Genomic DNA, 19,344 nt, shown 5'->3' with positions numbered 1-19,344 from the left:
ATAAAACATTTTTATTTTTTATAATTTTTTGTTATTTTTTTATTTCGGCAGTACTATACTATTGAGAATTAAATGAACACAAATGAAAAGATCTCATATAGATAGTTAATCTATTATCAGTTTACAACTGCTGTGAGGGGAAGATATTATGTAGAATTGGGATAACAGTATGATAGATCTATTGCTCTTCTGATAGTCCTAGATAAAGATGTCCACAGAAGAGCAGTGGGCACTCTCTCTGGTTACAGTGAAGGTCTTAAGTTAAGGGGCATCTGTCAGTAGATTTGTATGGACATGCAGTGACGCCCCCACACCCCTTTTTCTCACCCCTTCTAAAAAGTAGAGTGAAGGGGGAAAGTGGCAGATTTTGCAAAAAATATGGCATGTGACACAATCTGCAACTTTATTATGACACAAAATTGAATAGTAAATGTCCCCCTATATGTTCAATTTGTAAGGTGCATGGCGGTCTGCAACTTTGAGCAAAACAGTATTAGACAATATATAATTGCTGGATAATTTAAGGGGTCGTCTGGTTTGGAAAAAACATTTTCTAATAATGTATTAGAAAATTTGAAGTTCATAAAAGAAAGTCCCCCACAAACGACCTTCTCCTACTAGCCTGAGAAGAGGGCAATTGCAAACATCATCTCCTGCTTTGGAGGACCAGAGACTTTGCTATGTTTCATACCCCCTGTGAGGGCGCTGCAGGGAAATTGGACACTTGCTCCTGATCATAGAGAGTCGGACCCCCACCAATCTGATACTGCTGACCTGTCCTGAGAATAGCCCATCAATATCTACGGTCAGAAAACCCCTTTAATATACTTCTAAGCAGAGGGCAAGACTAGTTTTATGTAACTTTTATAGTCTCTGAATGAAAGCAAGAATGTCATTACTCACTGACAGCAAACAGAAGTTTAAAAAACTAGAAGGGGCGGTGTATTAGCAAGTTGCATAACTTTTCATTATACAATGATTACATTTTAATGACATGGAAGCGGATAAACTCGTTGAAATCTGGTTTTCTAATGAATATTTTAGATTTTGATCCTTGTACGCTTTCCATGGCACAAGTGGAAAATTCCTCTGTAGAGTCCAAAACATTCCAAGAAAGTGACCTCCAGCCTCCTTAGTCCATATTAACTAGAAGCTCAGTTCTCCCCGTTCACATGGTGAATCTGAAGCAAACTTAAAGACTGATATTTGAATACCAAGAAGTGGCACTGCTGCATTGCTACTACACCCCGATTGTGGTCACGCGGTGCCAAATTCTTGGCTTGTGTTCAGAATCATTGTCTAGGCTTGACTTCAACGTGACGCCTACCTGTAGGTTTTAAATGTCTGATTTTACTAGAAGTGACTGTAATGTGAAGTAGGTCAAGTTTTTTTCCAGAGAAAAAAGATGCACCTGTATTTTCTGTATGAACAAATCCCTCAATGACAACATGAATTACACAAATACCAAATGGCGGACCTTAAAGGGCTTCTGTCAACCCCCATTTAGCAATTTTCAGTATCGGACATTAGCTATTTGCTAATGTCAGTTGAGTCCATATATATCACTCTTACCTCTCTCTGTGCTGTAATTTCTTTAAAAATCATACTTTTTTAATATGCTAATTACTTACCTACGCCGCATCCTCGGACTATAAACACGCACCCTCCTCCACTTGATAGACAGGGCCAGCGAGTGCTCTATTCCTCCCGCTGGCCCTGTCTGCCCATGAAATTCTGCGCAGGAAGGAGCGGGCAAGCGAGCGTCCTTCTCTCAGAGTGCCTGCGCCATACCGGTCCTCATTCAGCGCAGGCGCTCTGAGAGAAGGACGCTCGCTTGCCCGCTCCTTCCTCAGTGCGCCTGCGCTGATGATGTCAGCCTACACCCGGAAAAGAAGACTGCCATCATCGCTTCTTTTCCGGGTGTAGGCTGACGTCATCGGCCTGCGCCCAATGAGGATCGGTACGGCACAGGCGCGGGATTTCATGGGCAAACAGGGCCAGCGGGAGGAGGAGAGCGCTCGCTGGCCCTGTCTATCAAATGGAGGAGGGTGCGTGTTTATAGTCCGAGGATGCGGCAGCTACTAGCAAGTAACCGCCCAACTTGCTGGTAGTGAAGTAATTAGCATATTATAAAAGTAAGATTTTTAAAGAAATTACAGCACAGAGAGAGGTAAGAGTGATATATATGGACTCAACTGACATTAGCAAATAGCTAATGTCCGATACTGAAAATTGCTAAATGGGGGGTGACAGAAGCCCTTTAAAGAGAACTTGTCAGGAACTTCATGGTGAGCAAACCATGGGCAGCATGAAATCCCAACAGGCTCCCTCATTACAGAGAGCTGTGCTTTATGCTGTAACACTGCGGCATTTCAGAGAAAACATAGTTTAGAAAATGAGCTGGGAACAGGGAGGAACGTTATCTAGATGGCTCCCCACAAGCTTCTCCCCATCTGGCTAGTATAGATAGGCAGGTGGGAAGAATAGTCATCTGGGCATCACTCCACAGGCTTCTCCCCGCCTGGCTAGGATAGATAGAGTAGACAGGTGAGTAAAAGAGTCACCTGAGCGTCTTCCTGCAAACTTCTTCCCACCTGACTAGGAAAGATAGATGAATATGGAGGAGTCATCTGGGCATCTTCCCACAGACTTCTCTTCCCCCTGGCTAGGATAGAAAGACAGGAGGGGAGAAGAGTCATCTGGGTATCTCTCCACAGGCTTTTCTCGGCCCTGGCTAGGATAGATAGACAGGTAAGGAGAAGAGTCATCTGGGTATCTCTCCACAGGCTTCTCTCCACCTTGCTAGCATAGACAGGTGGAGAGACGTCATCTGGGCGTCTCCCCACAGACTTCTCCCCACCTGGCTAGGATAGATACAGTAGACAGGTGAGAAAATGAGTCACCTGAGTGTCTCCCTGCAGACTTCTCCCCACCTGATTAGGAAAGATAGATGGGGAGAAGAGTCATCTGGGCATCTTCCCACAGGCTTCTCCCCACCTTGCTAGCTTAGACAGGTGGAGAGGAGTCATCTGGGCATCTGCCCACCTGGCTAGAATAGATAGGTGGGGAGTCTGGGGACAAGAGACATCTGGGTGTCTTCTCACAGACTTCTCCCCACCTGGCTAAGATAGATAGGTAGGGAGAAAAGTCATCTGGGTGTCTTCTCACAGACTTCTCCCCATCTGGCTAGGATAGAAAGATAGGACTTTTGGTATTTGTGTATAGGGAAAGACCTGTCATTCTATCAGTCAGGCGGAGAGAATCCAGTGAGTTGACAACTACTCTTTTCCCCTTTCCTGGCTCATTTTTTAACCATTGTTTTTTTTGCAAAAAGCCTGGGTTTCAAAGCACAACAAAGCTGATTTGTAACCAAAGAGCCTGGCATTATTTCATGCTGCCTGTAATTAGAGCAGCATTTAGCTCTAGACAGGTTCACTTTAAAACATATTTTTCACTTCCTACTTGACATGCTGTATCACAGTCCTCTTATACATGGGCATAGGGATCCCCATAGCAGCCATAGCAATGGCTATGGGGCCCCACGCCACTGGGGGCCCGGGCCGCCAACTGAGGATTATATATAAGGCCTGCAGGCTGAGGGCGGTGCCATAGGGCGCGGCCGGAGGCAGAGAGGCATACCTGCAATGAGGAGATGGAGTGGTCCCGCTCCCAGTCTGGGCGGCAGTCAAACTGGCCAGAAGTGGAGGATGCGGAGCGTACAGCGAAGTTGCGTGCTGCTGGGCCTGGCAGCGCTGCTGGAGTGTGGGCGCGCAGACGTTCAAGTGGCTGTGAGGTGAGGGCTGGCTGACTCTGGGACTGGTAAAACTTACTCTGGAGTCCTGGACCATTATATCTGGGGAGGAGGGAGGAGCAGCACCCTGGAGGTCTGGACCAGTACATTTAAGGAGAAGGGGGGAGCAGGACCCTGGAGGTCTGGACCAGTACATTTAAGGAGAAGGGGGAGCAGGACCCTGGAGGTCTGGTCTGGACCATTATATAGGGGGGAACAGGACACTGGAGGTCTGGACCATTATATCTGGGGAGGAGGGAGGAGTGGGATCACCGAGGTCTGGACCATTATATCTGGGGAGGAGGGTGAGCAGGACCCTGGAGGTCTGGGCCATTATATTTAAGGAGAAGGGGGGATCAGGACCCTGGAGGTCTGTACCATTATATAGGGGGGAACAGGACACTGGAAGTCTGGACCATTCTATTTAGGGGGAGCAGGACCCTGAAGGTCTGGACCATTATATAGGGAGGAGGGGGGACAGGACGCTGGAGGTCTGGACCATTATATATTGGGAGTAGGGGGAAGCAGGATCCTAGAGGTCTGGACCATTATATTTAAGGAGAAGGGGGGATCAGGACCCTGGAGGTCTGGACCATTACATTTAAGAAGGGGGGAGCAGGACCCTGGAGGTCTGGACCATTATATTTAAGGAGAATGGGGGAGCACGATCCTGGAGGTCTGGACCATTATATAGGGGGGGAACAGGACACTGGAGGTCTGGACCATTCTATTTAGGGGGAGCAGGACCCTGGAGGTCTGGACCATTATATAGGGAGGAGCAGGACCTTGGAGGTCTGGACCATTATATATTGGGAGTAGGGGGAAACAGGATCCTGGAGGTCTGGACCATTATATATGGGGAGTAGGGGGAAGCAGGATCCTGGAGGTCTGGACCAATATATATGGGGAGTAGGGGGAAGCATGAACCTGGAGGTCTGGATCATTATATAGGCAGGAGGGGGGAACAGGACACTTGATGTCTGAACCATTATATCTGGGGACTGGCGGTGGGAGATTTAGGGTGGGAGGTCTAGGAGGGGTGTGGGGATGTTGGGGTGGGAGGTCCTGGAAGGGTGTTTGGGTGGGAGCTCTGGAAGGGGTGGGGGTCTGAGAGGTATGTGGGGGTGGGAGATCCGGGAGGGTGGGGCCCATAAAAAAATGTTAATGTGGCCCAGTCATTTCTAACTATGCCCCTGCTCTTATATATCCTGATATACCTGGATGAGCTTATCTGGGGTACTAATAGTGGTTGGATCTGTGTTTTAAAGCTCACTTGCATAAACAAAGTTAACTAACAACCGTCACAAATACAGTAGAGGAACACAGAACTAGGCCTCAAGGCTAGGGAGAGGATAAAGGTGACCTCCTAGGAAGCCCCTAAACCTGACCCTGACTCTTGTCAGTATGTATAGACCCTGAAAGTGGGAAAATACATATGCTGTAACCTAGACCCTAGGAGCCCTGAAATGCCCTAGGTAGTGGCAGGAAATTAGACTACTGGTTCCTTCCCAGGTGAACAAACCAGCGTCTCCCTGAGGCCTAGTAACAAGCACAGGGGAACAACCAAATACAGCAGTACAACTTATCTTATAGAAAATGGATGAGCAGGAACACAGATAAGGTCCACACACCAACTCTTCCAAATCCAAGCAGAGAATATCAACTGCATGGTATAAAGTGTGAGACCAAACCAAGTAGGGAATGCAGTAATGACCACGGGCTGCACCTGACAAGAGGTGTGGTCATACCAAACCACCACACTTAGAATCAAGAGACTGTTAGTTAACCTCACGTGCAGTCAGTCTCTCTGATCTTCTAACCTCTGTCACAGAATGTACCGTGACAATAAAATTCTGTCTTTCAGCAGCCACCACTAGGGGGAGCTAAATAAGTTACTGCATACAGTGTATCCATTGAACTCAGCAAGTTCCTAAGCTCCCCCTAGTGGTGGCTGCAGGTTGCAAATTTTTTCCATTTTTCAGTCTGTGCAAGGTAATTGGAGCTCTGACCACACTGAAGACCTAAAAATAAATCAATGAGTGCAAAATAAGCAACTAAAAATTACCTCATGGTAAAATGTGGACAGAAAATTGTTTATCGACTACATCTTAACAGATTGCGCAACTCTGTTTGCTGACCTCTCAGTTTCATAGCGTTTTTACCACGAATATCAAATCAGAACATTTTAATTACCAGAAATTACCAGGGAATGAACAATTTTGCAATAGTACATGAGGACATATGTGTGATCTCACTTGTGTCAGTAAAACAACAAACTGCAGTAATGATTTCACTGATATAGTTAGATTGTCGCTACATACGATAATTTAAAGGTACAAGAACATGATGTTCACACTTAAGATGACGCATCAAGTTTCGCAGTTTTTAGATCGCTAATTCCGGGCAAAGCATTACATGGGCAGAAATTACATGAAATGAGAAGTAACTCTTGGGCAGGTTCATCTTCATATTTTAAGAATAGTTCAGGGAACTGCTCTTGTCTCATATCACATTATCCTCCGGACTACCCATAAAATTCAAATACCACATTATAATATTGATAATTTGCCATGAACCAGGGGGCTCAAAATGGGCCCCCATCTTCTACTAGTTGACATTACTACAGCCCTACAGACTTGGGACAAGAAGACTTTTTTTTTTGCTTGTTTGCCCCAATCTTTTTTCCTTGACCCTTGGGGTTGATTCAGCACCCATGTTTCATAAGATTTTATGCCCCATAGAACGGGATTCTCTGGACAAATTCTCCTGACCATCAAAGGGAGTTTGTCACCTTCAAAATCATTTTCAAAGTAAGCATACTGCCATGTAGGGTTGGTGGCCCAAAATATAGCCATATCTTTTTTTGTGAAAACCTGATCCTCTACTCCTAAGAAATACTTATTTTTGTGCAAATAAGGTATTTGGTGCACCATGGGCAGGGCTTCTCTGTTTAGTGCACCCGGCTTCCATCATCACTACCTGCTATGAAATCTCAGGGACTGTTAACCAAATAGCAGTGGAAGGCCTGGGCAACGTTACTGGGGGAGCGATGTTGTACCAAACAGAGAGGCCCTGCCCACAATGCGCCAAAAACCTTATTTCTCACACTTAGGCCTCCGGTCCGCAAAAAACGGAAGCTGCCCGTGTGCCTTCCGCAATTTGCGGAACGGAACGGGCGGCCCATTGTAGAAATGCCTATTCTTGTCGGCAAAAAGGACAAGAATAGGACATGCTATATTTTTTTTGCGGGGCCACGGAACGGTGCAACGGATGCGGACAGTACACGAATTGCTGTCCGCATCTTTTGCGGCCCCATTGAAGTTAATGAGTCCGCACCCGAGCCGCAAAAAATGCGGCTCGGATGCGGACCACAAAAACGGTTGTGTGCATGAGGCCTTAGAGGAGTGGATTTTCACAAGAAAGCATAGTGTTTGCAGGAAAGTATATGGTTATGTTTTTGGGCAGATACCCGACATGGTAGTATGCTTACTGCAAAATAGATTTTGGAGGTGACAGACTCCCTTTGAATGAAGTAGTGAGACCAACCAAGGTGCAGGCCTAAATTCAGAATAGGAAACCCATTTTCAAATAACATTTTAGGGAATTTTTGTGTTATTTGAGGAAGATCCCTGTGCAGGACCCTTATCTGTCAACTGGATTGGTAAGCAGTTAAAGACCTAACTTGTATTATGAAGACAGTCAGTTGGAAACTATGTAATACCTAATTTATCTTGTAGTGGCACCGTAGGGAACTCAAGTCTGAAAAGGACACACCTTCTCTTATAATGAACCTATCAAACCACAGTGGACCACCTTTTTAAAGGACCTATCAAACCACAGTGGACAACCCTTTAAAAGGTCCTATCAAACCACAGTGAACAACCCTTTTAAAGGACCTATAACATCATTGTGGACAACCCTTTTAAAAGACCTATCAAACCACAGTAGACAATTATTTTAAAGGGCATATAAAACATCAGTGGATAAACCTTTTAAAGCACCTATCAAACCAAAGTGAAAACCCCTTTTAAAGGACCTATCAAACCACAGTGGACAGCCCTTTAAATGACCTATCATACATCAGTGGATAAATTATTTAAAGGACTTATCAAACCACAGCGAACAACACTTTTAAAGGACCTATCAAATTGCAGTGGATAAACCTTTTAAAGGACCTATCAGACCAGAGTGGACAACCCTTTTAACCACAGAAGCAGCATAGAACCCCAATCAACATCTGCAAATATTGGGAGACAGTAGAGAAATGAATGAGTGAAAGCCTTTGCAGCCTCCTCAACAGAGTATTTTTAGTGGGTGCAGATCTATGAGTTGCACTGAGACCCAGGTGCTTGAGAGACCTCAAAAGGTCTATTATTAGACATAAAATATTTTCCATCCACAGTGCAGGCAGTTTGCTCAAGAACAACTTATCTCCATATCTCTGCGCTCTCCAAGAACAACTATGAGAAAGAGATTTCTATAACAATGTGAAAAGTCAGAGGAATGTGATGTACCCTAATAAGGTAGAATGCTGGCTGCTTGAGGTTGGTCGGAGATCCCCTAAACCAAGAGGCCTATGACTAATAGCAGCCTGGAGGTCCAGATGCTCCAGAGAATGATTCACTTACATGGCAGAAAATTGATTCTATCACATTAATAACGAACGTTTATGAGACGCTGTCTTGACATGAGTGGGTGAGAGAGCTGTGGTAAAAGAGACTGCTTTGAGCAGAGAAGAAATAATGAGAGCATACTGATGAGAACTTGCCACCAACACTGAAGCTGGCCAGTGCTGGTGGCCTGTTAGACATCTGCCCATCATCATGGCCTTCTCCCAATACACCAAAATAAGCTACTTTTATTGTATGATCTTAAGTGCTACTTACAGATATGACCACATTATCAGCTAGTCATCTGGGCACAAAAAAGGTACCTGTGGGCATCTTCCATATGGTGTACTGTCATAATAAGCCCATTCCATAATGTGTCTAATTAACAGAACCGTATGGCGAAAAATAATGGACGACTCCTAATTAGCAGTGCCCAATTAACCGTTCCATACATAAAGTTATATAGGAGTGCTGAAAAATGTGGAAATAATGGTGCCATACAAATAACTTTAAGTTTTATGGTAGTTTTAAGCCTTGACTATCAGTGGCACCACCTTCGACAGGGTAGGTGAGGCACCATATGTCCAAATATGCCACACGATGCTTATATACTGTTGTATGTAGCAGTTGGTCCAATGCTCATTCAAATGACAGATGTCTCCCCCAGCCCACCATACGCATGCACACTCGATTTGACCAAGAATGTTCTGAATGCCCGATTTTTGAATGCTCGTTAGCGATAATCTGCCTGTATAAAGGTGTGACATGCTCGTTCATCAGGAAATGCACCGTCTCCTCCACTGAAAAGCAGGCTATTCTTGGGAAGGAACGCATCGTTCCCCACAATCCGCTGCTCCATCCAGCAGTGTAGTGCCGCCTTAAAGTTTTTTTCCATCTCAGACAATCTCATCCTAGCACTATGCCCCCATTGTCCCACCTCTGACACCCGCACCTACACTGAGAATGGAGCCGCGAAAGCTGTGAAGGCCGTGGAGGGCCCATGAGCAAACCGCCCGCCATTCATTTCTATGGGGCTTCTCTAACACCCCAGAGTGGTGTTACCACTCCTGCACCCTGCTACTGTCTTTATTGGGCTAACACAGTGTCATCTATGTATTCTGTTCCAGGTTCACCACAATGTGCATCTATAATATTGTTATGTAACTGTTATAAATGTAATTTACCTGGTTCACCAGCAGGTGGCAGCAAGTATGGCAGATCTACCCTTAGACAGAATGGAGCTCACCATTCCATTCTCCCCCCTTTTGGGTAGAAGTAGGTGAGTCCTGCTTGCTACCAGAAGGAGGTGGGTCAGTTCTAAATTATTCTGGTACAGACTCCATGTTGGAGCTGACAGGACACTAACCTATTCCTTGGCTGAAACTATGTCAGACTAAAGAGTGGAGTGCAGCATAAGGAAGGAATGAAAGTCATTAAGCTAGCCTGTCAGTATAGCAGAGAGAAAGAGATAAAGCAGAGTTGAGTTTGCCTGCTAGTTCATGCGAAAGCCTGCTGGAACCAAGACAAAGCCTGAAAACTGTTTGGAGAAACGTTTATTGAAGTAAAGCTGCCATTGAACTTCATCTCAAGGTCTGGACTCAAGTCATTCTTTCAAATCCCTCAATTATTCCCCCTATTTATCTCTTCGGAGCCAAAGCCTGGGGTCCAGCTGTATCCAGGCAGGAGCACCGTGACACATAAAGAGACATTTAGGCCGCATCACACCACTCGGCATTCCTACTAAACCTGGGATGCGATATAGAGGGCCCTGGGCTGTGGCGGTCCATTGCACTTCAGTCAGCCACATAGAAATGAATGAGAGCAGTGGCCGCACAAGCGGGGAGAGCGCTTTCCCGGGGTCCTGCAGCCACCACCTTCCCCGCTCTATTCTTGGTGTAGGGATGGGTCCCAGAGGTGAGACCCGCACCTATCAGACAATGGGGTCATATCCTAACAATGTGCCCCCATTGTCTCAGATGGGAATACCCCTTTAAGCCACTGTCAGACGGATCGAGAGCAGAAAGATCGGGCATGTTGAAATCTAGCTCCCTATTCTTTCTGTCCCCCAAAATCCTAAATATTTTCTTAAAGATTATGTTGAACCATCGATCAGTGCGCTTAGCTTGAATTGGAACTTTGTGAGATTGCTGGCCAATGCTACTCTCATTGTTTCCATTTTTAAAGATTTAGGAAGTTATTCACATTCTGTGAAACTACATTTTTTCGGAGGGAGTCAAAAGTTAGGAACATAATCCACCTTTTGTCTTTGAACTGTTTAGATTGTATTAAAGGGGATTTCCAGGACTTTTATATCCATAGTACCACCGCTGACCAGCTATTTGTCAGTAGCTCCAATGCCGGTGTAGTGGACAGAGCTGGTTACTGCCCCGTTACTCCCATTCATCTCAATGGTGGCAGTGCTGTGGTAACCAGGTCCATCCTCTGCAAAGTGGACAGAGCTGTGTAGTGACGGCATTGGTGCTATTTAAGAACAGCTGATTTTCAGGGGTGCGGTGTGTTAGTCCTTAACCCATCAGCTATTAATGACTTATCTCTTAAAGGGGTTGTACCATTTCAGTCATTGGGAGCATATTGTTAGGATATGTCCCAATGTCTGGCATCGACACCTATCTTTAGAATAGAGCCAGCAAAGTCAAGGAGGGTGCACCACGCATGCACGGCCACCGTCCATTCACTCCTATGGGAGCGCTGAAAATAGACGAACGCTGGCTTGGCTTTTTCCGTCAGCCCCATAGAAGTTCCTCCCATTCATTTCAATGGGACTTCTGAAAATAGCAAAGTGTTGCTTGGCTATTTTCGGCACTCCCATAGGAATGAATGGAGGGCGGCCACACATGCGTGGTGCCCCTCCGGGACTTTGCAGTCTCCTTTCTATGTATAGACATTGCCGCACCTATCAGACATTAGAGGCACATCCTAGCGATATGCCCCCAATGTCTGAGATGGTACAACCCTTTTAAGAATAGGACATCAATCTAAAAGTTCTGAAAAACCCCTTGAAAGATGGCAACTTCCCCGCTCTATTCTTGGTGTAGGGATGGGTCCCAGAGGTGAGACCCGCACCTATCAGACAATGGGGTCATATCCTAACAATGTGCCCCCATTGTCTCAGATGGGAATACCCCTTTAAGCCACTGTCAGACGGATCGAGAGCAGAAAGATCGGGCATGTTGAAATCTAGCTCCCTATTCTTTCTGTCCCCCAAAATCCTAAATATTTTCTTAAAGATTATGTTGAACCATCGATCAGTGCGCTTAGCTTGAATTGGAACTTTGTGAGATTGCTGGCCAATGCTACTCTCATTGTTTCCATTTTTAAAGATTTAGGAAGTTATTCACATTCTGTGAAACTACATTTTTTCGGAGGGAGTCAAAAGTTAGGAACATAATCCACCTTTTGTCTTTGAACTGTTTAGATTGTATTAAAGGGGATTTCCAGGACTTTTATATCCATAGTACCACCGCTGACCAGCTATTTGTCAGTAGCTCCAATGCCGGTGTAGTGGACAGAGCTGGTTACTGCCCCGTTACTCCCATTCATCTCAATGGTGGCAGTGCTGTGGTAACCAGGTCCATCCTCTGCAAAGTGGACAGAGCTGTGTAGTGACGGCATTGGTGCTATTTAAGAACAGCTGATTTTCAGGGGTGCGGTGTGTTAGTCCTTAACCCATCAGCTATTAATGACTTATCTCTTAAAGGGGTTGTACCATTTCAGTCATTGGGAGCATATTGTTAGGATATGTCCCAATGTCTGGCATCGACACCTATCTTTAGAATAGAGCCAGCAAAGTCAAGGAGGGTGCACCACGCATGCACGGCCACCGTCCATTCACTCCTATGGGAGCGCTGAAAATAGACGAACGCTGGCTTGGCTTTTTCCGTCAGCCCCATAGAAGTTCCTCCCATTCATTTCAATGGGACTTCTGAAAATAGCAAAGTGTTGCTTGGCTATTTTCGGCACTCCCATAGGAATGAATGGAGGGCGGCCACACATGCGTGGTGCCCCTCCGGGACTTTGCAGTCTCCTTTCTATGTATAGACATTGCCGCACCTATCAGACATTAGAGGCACATCCTAGCGATATGCCCCCAATGTCTGAGATGGTACAACCCTTTTAAGAATAGGACATCAATCTAAAAGTTCTGAAAAACCCCTTGAAAGATGGCAACTTTGAAAAGAGTGGTCGGGCCATAGAGACATCCATTGGTTGGATATCAATTGGTGGACCAAATTTTTTTTATTACAGTCAGGGGACAGTTTTTCTTAGGCCTCATGCACTCGACTCTGTCCCTAATACAGTCTGCAAACCACGGACCAGCAAAATAAGGATACCATCCATGTGCCTTCTGCACTTCCATCCAATAGAAATCGCTATTCTTGTGTGCGAAACGGACAACAATAGTACATGTTCTAGCATTTGCAGAACAGCTACATAATTGCCGTCAGCACATGTAGAGTACAAGACATCTATGTGCTGACCGTTTTATCTGAAGATCCCATAGAAATGAATAGGAAGAGCATCTGACTCACAGAAAATGTGAATCGGATTCGGACCCCAAATACAGTAGTATACCTCAGGCCTTATCCAGAATGTAATTTATAATCATAGAGTTTAGAAGATAAACTAATGATGCATTGCCGGAAGTGACGTCCAATATAGAAGGATCACAAATCATTGTCCATGTATCGGCCATACGACCCAATTGCAGTCAACCACTAGGGACTATCAAACATGACTAAATTCTATCCAGAGAATGAGGGTATGTCGTCAGTCGGATAAAGTGATTGTCCAATGACACATTTCACCCGAGGAACGTTCAGCATGGGACCATTTCATCAACTTTAGCCTAATGCTTAAGGGCAAAGAGTTATTTGCAACTGCTATAGGGGACAATGCTGTCCAAAGTTACATGGAAACAAACATATACATCCTCAAGAAAAGGCACTTAGTAGATGCCAAAAAAGAATCTTGAAAAACTTCATTAGTGTGTTGAAAAGGTCAATTCAAGCAAACGACCTGAAAACCACTTCCATTTCCATCTTCAGGTTACGTTCTTCCACTAAAGCTGTAAGTGGCCCTCAGGCTCCTGGCATGTAACGCTAGCGAGACATACAAGGACAAAGAACAGCAAAACAGATAATAAAGAAAAGAGACATTCATATCTGTGTTCCAGCAAAAGCAAATGAGTAATGGACTCTGGATGGGCTACAGGAGGATTTTGAGGCAGATTTCACCCCATGGATAAAATTTGAGGTGAAAAGCCACAATAATTGCCTTGCTGAAAAACCGAAAACTGATGCTCTCATTGCTCCCTATTCCATGAGGATTCTTTCCACTACCCCGTGCATTGGGTATTTAACTACATGATGATCTTTTGTATATTTACACCTAATAATACCTCTGCACCTACAACAGTGTCCTGTTTGGGCCCCTGTGTTTAGTCTTGAAATGGAAAATTCTATGCAGTAGACACTTCTCTGCAGAATCACTGAGTTCAAAAAGTGCTACTCCCCTTCCACCGAGTCTCGTGTTTGGCAAAGCAAAAGCCTTATTCATTGGACAAACATCAATAAAATCTGCAGGTTCTGTTAAGGATCACAGATATGTGAAAAATGAGACACAGTGCAAACTGGTTGGGTGACATTGAGCTATGTGACCAGAATGCTACACGATGACTTGCACGCTGCTTCTATTATTTTATTACAAAAGATCAATCCAAGCCAATGGTTGACGGGTTGCTACGGGTTGCCTATATTGCTGGCAAAGAGCAATACAGAAAATGTCTTTATGCTCGACGGACTCTGTCCAAGTGGAGGGTTTGGTGCAACAGTCACTTGAGCCCTGTGAAGATAACAGCTCTGCCAAGGTTTAGCTACTCAACATGTTTACTCCATCAAGATACAAAATATTCAAAAAGACAAAATATTCTCTAGATAGAAGATACTTTTCAGGGTCACAGACCTCCAGTCCCCATCATAGAATGCTGAGAGATGCAAGTTACCAGTAAATGTATCATAAGCTGCATTCAGCAGGGGGCCTTGAGAACTTTTTGAACCTTCATACAGAGCATATTATTTATTGACCACCAGTATAATATTAGATATTTGTGGACCATAAACTTAAAGCTGTCCATACACATAAGATAACAATTTCAGTAGACAGAAGTCCACCATAGGTCACTGTGAACAATAGTTTGTGCAAAAAGTTCATACGATGGATTCTCAAAATGGCCAAAATGGGACATTTTGACCAACCATTGTATGAAAATTAAACACAAACCATTATTTACAATGACCTATGGTGGACTTCTGTCTACCGAAATTGTGATCTACGAGGTTGAAAATTTTTGGCCATAGCCAAATGAGACTCCATGTGTCTGGCATGATCGGCCAATCATTTGCCATTCTGTGCAAGACAACACCCTTTTTTCATTTATTTATACTGGCCAATGATGAGCAATTTATAATATTTACCTTATGTGTATGGCCTTCTTAAAGGGGTTGTCCCCATTTTACTATTGATCACCTATCCTCAGGATAGGTCATCAATATCAGGTTGACGTGGGTCTGACTCCCGGCACCCCCACCGATCAGCTGTTTGAAGCAAAGGCAGCACTTGTTTGAGTGCTGTATTCTCTGCTCTGTTTACCTGCTCGCCACAGCAGTAATCACTTCTATGGGACAGTTCTATAGTAGTCACTTTAACAGACAGAGCCACCCCATAGAAGTGAATGGGGACACCATACTTGTAATTACACCTGCTCACCACTGCAATTGCTGCGGTGAGTAGGTAAACAGAGCAGAGAAGGAAGCACTGCCTTCTCTACAAATAGCTGATCGGTGAGGGTGCCGGGAGTTGGACCCCCACTGATCTGATATTGATGACCTATCCTGAGGATAGGTCATCAATAGTAAAAAGTGGACTACTCCTTTAACTTTAGAGTGCTATGGGTGGACGGATGAAAATTGGCCAAAATGTCAGATTTTGGCCATTTAGGTTGAGAACTTTTTTATGGAAAGATTTGCATTCAGGAACTTTCCATACCCATATGATCAGTGGAGTACCTAGAACTGACTGGGCCCCAGAGAAATTTTTTGAATGGACCCGCTGTCCCTCAGCAACTTTTTTGCAACCCCCTCCTCCCAAGTAACCCCAACTTCTGTGGACAAGGGCTGGCAGCCGCTCTGTCCGATTCCTACACATACTGTATCTCATGTCACTGTATATACTGTCACTGTATATAATGTTATTGCATATCAATGATGAGGGGCCCCTTTTCCAGTTTGGCCCTGCAGCCACTTCCCCTGCCTACACTATAGCTATGCCATATGACAGCTGATGGACAAATTGTCGACAAATTGTAGAACAAAGGATTAAACATGTTGAAATAACTCCCCAACTTAGGTGCCAACGTATATATAATGTGCATCAGAAGCTTTAGAGGGTAGTTGAGCATTTGCAAAAAGGTACTTTGATAACAGTTTACCGCTTAAGACCCCTTGTACACATTTGATGGAACTGGCCACCAGTATTAATGTGTATGGGGCCTCCTGACTCTCCATACACATTAGATTAATCTAAGGTGAACGCACCATTTTGGGTTTAATCATTTTTTAATCATTTTCCTCGACAGCAGATGTTGGGGGAAAGAAGGGAGATAAGATGCCACAAGAGATGTCTAGCAGCAACTTACTCCCCTCTCCCCACAACACATGTACATTTACCCAAATCAAATGTGCGTGAGTATGGTCAACCTAGGTGGACATTCTAGGGTCATACAATAATCCTGGCATCTACAAACCTTTTTACACAGAATTTTTTGGGGTTTTAAAATTATAGTTCAAGATTCAGACACTCAAACCAGAATCATATGTTCATATTTCTTCTGACTTCTCCACTTAGAACATGGTAGGACGATAGCTCAGAAGATGATACTAGTGCCAATCATCACTGGGCCCAGTGTGACTGAATCCAACAAGGGCACCATCTGCTTGGAGTCTGTATGTTTCCCCTGTGCTTTTTTGTGTTTCTTCTAGGCAGGGTCGGACTGGGGAACATCAATAAAGTCTAATAGATTTGGATTCAAAGAGATAGACCCCCAATAGCAATTTATTGTCTCCAAAGACAGCTCCAAACTTTTTATTTCTCCTCTGGACCTTTGGGCCCCATTATGGTATCAGACACTGGGTCCCTATTGAGAATCCTCTGATACTCTGGTGGGCTAGTCCAAAGCTGCTTTTAGATTAGTTGAAAATATTAATTTCTAACCTTTTGGCCCTAATGTGTATATAAGATAAGGATATTGGATTGCAACCCCCAGTGGGGCTGATTGAATGACTTTCTACAAAGGATATTGGTGCCAATTGAATAAATACATAGAAATTTGAAATGTTAGAAAATACAGAAACCTCTCAACTGTCCTTTAGAGGTCATTTGATCTGGTTTACTGCCTGAAACACCTAATATATATGGAAAAGCAGGACCCTGTACACATAATTTCCCTAAATATCCCTAAATGTTTTATGAACTTGCTTTAGAAGTGACAAATGGGTATAATCTGATAAGCCAAAAAACTGAAAAGTCCCAAAGAAGCCCGTTTAGAGGTGACATTTGTAAAAGATGTTCCTTTGACTTGAATTACCATCCCTTGGAGGCATACACCTGTATGTATGTCAACACTGAGCTTATACCTACATTTATAGGACAAGCTGTTTAGAGTCTGTCTTTCATGCATGACTATCAGTGTCGGAGGTGAAAAGTCTCAGTCTCAAGAAGTCATCTGTCAATGGAATTCGGAAGAGGTAACAGGTCTGAATCCTGGTGCCACCATACTAAGTTTTGTAACATAATGAGATATTTTGCCCACTGAGATGATTCCACAACTATTGTGCTGACTGTAGGAGGCCTGCCAGTGGGACAGACCTCAGGTGATGATGGGACATCTCTCACCAGCCTTGGATATGGAAATAGACTATTGGTTTGAACTTGAACTCTATGTATTAGTTTGTAGTTAGAGGTATATACTTTGATGTCCCTTTATTACGTAGAGGTGATAGATCTGTGTATTAGAAGGACAACAGAGGTTTTGTATTCGTGGTAGGGTTAAGGTGTGTGCTTGGACATCTGTGTATTAGAGGAGAAGGTTGTGTCTCCTATTTATTTTGGGAGGGATATACCTGGTCTTTATGTTCATACTTTAGTACTGCGTCTATGTTTTAGGATGAATTAGGAAGATGTCTCTAAATTGAGATCTTTTTCTAAATTCCACCTATTTGCAGAAATCTATCTTAGTCAAGGACAATGTATTATATGGCGTCTTGTCTGTGTATTGAGATGAAATGTTTACATTCTGCTGTCTCTATTTGGGATAAGGTGAGTCTCTTTCGGGAGGCGGGGGTCTCTCGTGTTTGTCTAGTCCTCAGACAACACATTCTTCTCATTGTTTCTCTGATAATCAGTAGACAATAGACTGTCTGTACTCACCATTCTGTGCTAATACAGCTCCTAATGTTCCCAGGAGAACCAGCACCCCAGACATTAGTCCCATCCTGAAGATGACAAGATGTAGTCCCCTCCAGACGACACAAGAAGATGTTAACTCCACATCTGAACCCGACCCTGAAAAGCTCAAAACTCAAAACCAAAAATCCAAATTCCCGACTGTCACTTATGTTTTCTTTTCCAAAACAATGTAAGCCGGTGAATTCTCAAAGGAAAAAAATCAGGACCAACACAACCAAAAAAGGCAAATAAACATCCCAACTCTACAGATCTGTGCCAAATAAAGAATGCGTAAAAAATGAAAGGTTTAAACGTAGGAAATCAACTTTGAAAAGTTAACTTCCCTCAAAGAGAAGCAAACTCCACAGACTGGTTTAAAGAAAGTGAGTTGGGAAGTGCATTTTACACGGGGCGGGTGAGTGAGAGGGAAGGATTGTCTCTGAGCTTTGGAGTCTGCCCCTCCATTTGTGACTCACACACCCTCTCTAAGACTCTGTACAATAGCAGAGGGGGGACATTCCTTTGCAGGAGCTCATACTACTCAGAAGAGCAGGAGGAGGAGTAAAAGAAGGAGCTCTCAGGGGCGAGCCGCGCGCTGCTCTAACGCTGGCCATAGACAATGAGAGGATTCCTCTGGGTTTCTCCTAAATTTCAAAAACAAACGCAATGTAAATTGGCCCCTCCAGTGGTCACAGGGGCTGATGTGATTTCAATCTGCTGCTGATTATTATGTTTAGGCTATAAAAAACCCTTAGAAAGACATAAGTAACAAATGAATATATCGTACGGAATTGTCTAATGCACGCTAGTACTCTAAACAGAGTGCCGACATGTACAGATGTAGCAATCTTTAACTTGGTACGCAACTGCCCAGTTGCAGAAAACGTAACCCAACCCTGTGCTAAAATTGGTGGTTTAGGAATGCAGAAACATGGCTGCCTTTTTTCAGAAACAGCACCCCACTTGATTATAGGCCATGTCTGGTATTGCGGCTGCACCTCATTGACATGAATAGGGCTGAGCTGTGACCTGTAGACTGATACGGTACTGTACTGTTTTTGAAAGCGGTTACGATCCCCTTCGAAGTGGTTTTCCGGTAATAAATCACATTTGACGTATATGCCCCATAGCCTGCATCACCTATTGAAAGAGTCGTGCTTACCTGCTCCAAGCCGCTGCAGTCCTGATTGTTAGCACCCTCTGGTCCATTTTCCAGTCCCCAGCTTGTTTTCTTCTGGCCGGGGCATAAGCAATGGTTATGCTTACTGCTGCAGCCTGAGCTTGGCTTCAGTGGTGACGTGTCCCCATGCCACAGGTCTCCTCTAGTGCCAGTCATTGGCAGCTGTGTCAGTAAAACGTTTTTTATTACCCCTTTAAAGAGGAGCGTTCCCCTCTCCTGACATGTCTGTTTTAGTAACTACT

General features: G+C 44.3%; 1 protein-coding gene across 1 annotated transcript in view; it reads right to left on the bottom strand.

Annotated features, from left to right (window-relative positions):
* Positions 1 to 18,327, bottom strand: part of LOC122926902 (tyrosine-protein kinase receptor UFO-like) — an 81,143-nt gene extending 62,816 nt beyond the window's left edge. The window contains exon 1 of the mRNA XM_044278422.1: positions 17,905 to 18,327. Within this exon, the coding sequence (XP_044134357.1) occupies positions 17,905 to 17,968 (64 nt within the window). The 5' untranslated portion in view covers positions 17,969 to 18,327. The remainder of the gene's footprint in view (positions 1 to 17,904) is intronic.
* Between the last annotated feature and the right edge of the window lie 1,017 nt (positions 18,328 to 19,344).

Source organism: Bufo gargarizans, chromosome 2 (assembly GCF_014858855.1).
Source record: "Bufo gargarizans isolate SCDJY-AF-19 chromosome 2, ASM1485885v1, whole genome shotgun sequence".
Lineage (NCBI taxonomy): Eukaryota > Metazoa > Chordata > Amphibia > Anura > Bufonidae > Bufo > Bufo gargarizans.
The sequence above is the reverse complement of the archived record's forward strand: the minus strand, read 5'-3'. Positions and strand labels throughout refer to the sequence as shown.